The following is a 2,655-nucleotide window of genomic DNA, read 5'->3' on the forward strand; positions in this document are numbered from 1 at the left end:
TTAGCTCTCCTGGGGCAGGTACATCACAGTTTGGGCTTGGTATTCCCAAGGAGACATGAGCTCAGACCCTGCCCCTTCCTTACCTCTAGTCTTCCTCTTCCATATCAGAAAAGTCACCACTGCTCCTGTGAGCAGAGCGCCAAGAACCAGAGCAATAACAACAGCCATGATGGGGATGGTGGGCTGTGGAGGCTCTGGGAAGGGAAAGGAGAGGAAGCAAGAGTGAGGCCTCTGACCTCCAGCTCTCAGTCTTGACCCTGCTCCAGGTGTCCCAGAGGACCCCCACTCTCTCAGTAATTAGCCTCTGTGCTCACTCCCTGTGCTTACCCCATCTCAGGGTGATGGGCTCAAGCAGTCCCCCATGGACCACATGGCATGTGTAGCTCTGCTCTTCCCCAGAAGCCACCACCACAGATGCCCACTTCTGGAAGGTTCCATCCCCTGCTGGCCTGGTGTCCATTATCTCCATGTCCTGTGTCTGGTTGCTGCCATGCCTCTTCCAGGTCAGGGTGATCTCAGCAGGGTAGAACTTCAGGGCCCAGCACCTCAGTGTGATTTTCCTGTCAGGTCTGACCTTATGGGTCACATGCATTTTGGGGATCACTGAGAGGAACAAATTGGAAAATTCAGGCTTTCCCCCCATTCTTCCTGAAAATCCACGAATGCTCATTCAACCTTGCTTAAATGGGTGGGAGAGTCGGCTTGAAGGAGAGGTGCTGACCACACAGCAGCCTAAACTCAGAATAAGGATTGGGTAATCTGTCTCCTGGAAAATTTCAGAACCAGCATGATCCAGAACAGAGAAGACACTGGATCTCCCTCTAGGAATATGGACTTCCGGTTCTGATTCAGTGGAGATGACAGACTCAGAAACACTGGTGTCAGGCTCCAAACTCATGGTACAGGGAGAGTGAACAGGCCTGAGGAGCTCACTGTCCACAGCGCACATGGAAGGAACTGCTGCTTAACTGACAGGCTGAACTGTCCTGAGAGAAGACTTAGCTCTCTGGAGAGTCCCTCTCTCTCGTTGAATCAGGAGAGTCACAAGCTCTCTATGCCCTTCTATGCAAGACTGAGTGAGGACTCCAGCTGCTCCCTGCTGAGGAGGAATCCTCAGAGGACAGGAGCTCCAGTCTCAGAGCAGATGAGGCAGTTTCTGTCCTTACCTGTTCTCAGCAAAATCTCCTTGCCATAGTCCAGCTGTGTGAGGAGATCCTCCCGGCAGTGAAATTCCATAAACATCTTCACATCATTTGCAAAATCTGACTCCTCCCACGATTTCCTGAGCATCTCAGCTGCTTTGCCAACTGTGGTCCAAGTCATCATGTCTTCATTTAGTGCCAGGTAGTCCTGGCCATTGAAGGTTAATTCAGAGAAGCGGTTGCTGACGTACCCTCCAGGCAGCACATCGCACCCATATCTCCACTGGATTGTGTGGGATCCTGGGGAAAACACTACTGTAAGCCACTCCTACAGACAAGATCCCTTGATGGGGTCCTCCTGGTGGTTGGTCCCTCCCACATGGCCTTTCTAAGTTGCCAGATTTGGTCTTACACTGCACAGAAAGACAGGACAGTGTCCCATGGCTCTCTGCAGCCTAATCACCATGGGTCCCCCTTTCCAGAGGTAAACCATGGACACTGCAATAGGTGGCAACTCTATGGAGAGCTCAACATTTGAGTTTTCTGCTGGGCCCACTCACCAGTTGTGCTATAGTTGTAGGTGTGGAGCCCCCTCCTCAGCCAGATTCTGAACAACAAACTTTGTAATAGGGCATCACTTGTTTTCCTCTGCCAATAACCTGGTGTCTGCTGATCCACCCAAGGTGCACAGTGCTCCAGCCTTGGAGTCTCTGCTCTGCTGTTGAATCTCTCAATCTGAATGCCATCCACATAGCAAACACGGATGAACTGTGGCTCCAAGATGCCAGGCCAGGTCAGGAGAGTGACAAAAGTACTCAGTGAGTGTGAACCTAGGAGCAGTGCCTTAACTTATTGACCCCGCACTAGGACCCCATGCTGCCCCACAACATGGACTCTGAAGAGAATTGGCAGTGCGGGGCAGAGACAGAGGGCAGGATGCAAAGTGGGGAAGAAACCAGTAAGTCTGGCTGGACTAAGGAGAAGACAGACTTCCCTGGTGCTGCACACCTAGGAGATGGAGTCCATTCTTTCCCAGGTTAGATCATTTCCCTATGGATACCCACACTCACCCTCTGGGTGCCTGGTCAGAGCCAGGTTTGTCAGGAGCGGCAGGAGGAGAGCCTCAGGAACCAAGGTCTTCATCCTTGAGAGCGGAGGCTGGGTCTCTGCTAGTGTGTGTTTATTTTACAATCTTGGTATGGAGGACCCTGATTGGTTTATTTAAGAATTCCCAGTGGTAGTGATAGAGGGCGTTAAGCTTGTGTCATGGGAAGATGAACTCCTGGAAGAGAAATCTCTAGGGCCCTACAGCCCAGCTCAGCTCGGGGACCCAGGATCCGAGGAGCAGTGTGAGGGGACAAGTTGCTTACCCTGATCATTGTCCCCTCATCTGGGCACAATATCCTCTGAGTCCAGCCCAGAGGCCATCGAGTCAGCAAATCTCAGACACTGAGTTGTCAGGATAAACAACATCTTGTAAACTGACTGTCATTCAAGGGCACTCACGGTGGTG

General features: G+C 51.8%; 1 protein-coding gene across 1 annotated transcript; it reads right to left on the bottom strand.

Annotated features, from left to right (window-relative positions):
• Positions 1–2,285, bottom strand: LOC127195103 (H-2 class I histocompatibility antigen, Q7 alpha chain-like). Its single transcript, XM_051152540.1, has 5 exons — positions 2,213–2,285; positions 1,703–1,972; positions 1,167–1,442; positions 320–603; positions 1–195 (listed from the first exon to the last, which is right to left on the bottom strand). The coding sequence occupies exons 1-5, from the start codon at positions 2,283–2,285 to the stop codon at positions 1–3; spliced, it is 1,098 nt and encodes a 365-aa protein (XP_051008497.1).
• Positions 2,286–2,655: the final 370 nt, after the last annotated feature.

This window comes from Acomys russatus, chromosome 11, assembly GCF_903995435.1.
Source record: "Acomys russatus chromosome 11, mAcoRus1.1, whole genome shotgun sequence".
NCBI lineage: Eukaryota > Metazoa > Chordata > Mammalia > Rodentia > Muridae > Acomys > Acomys russatus.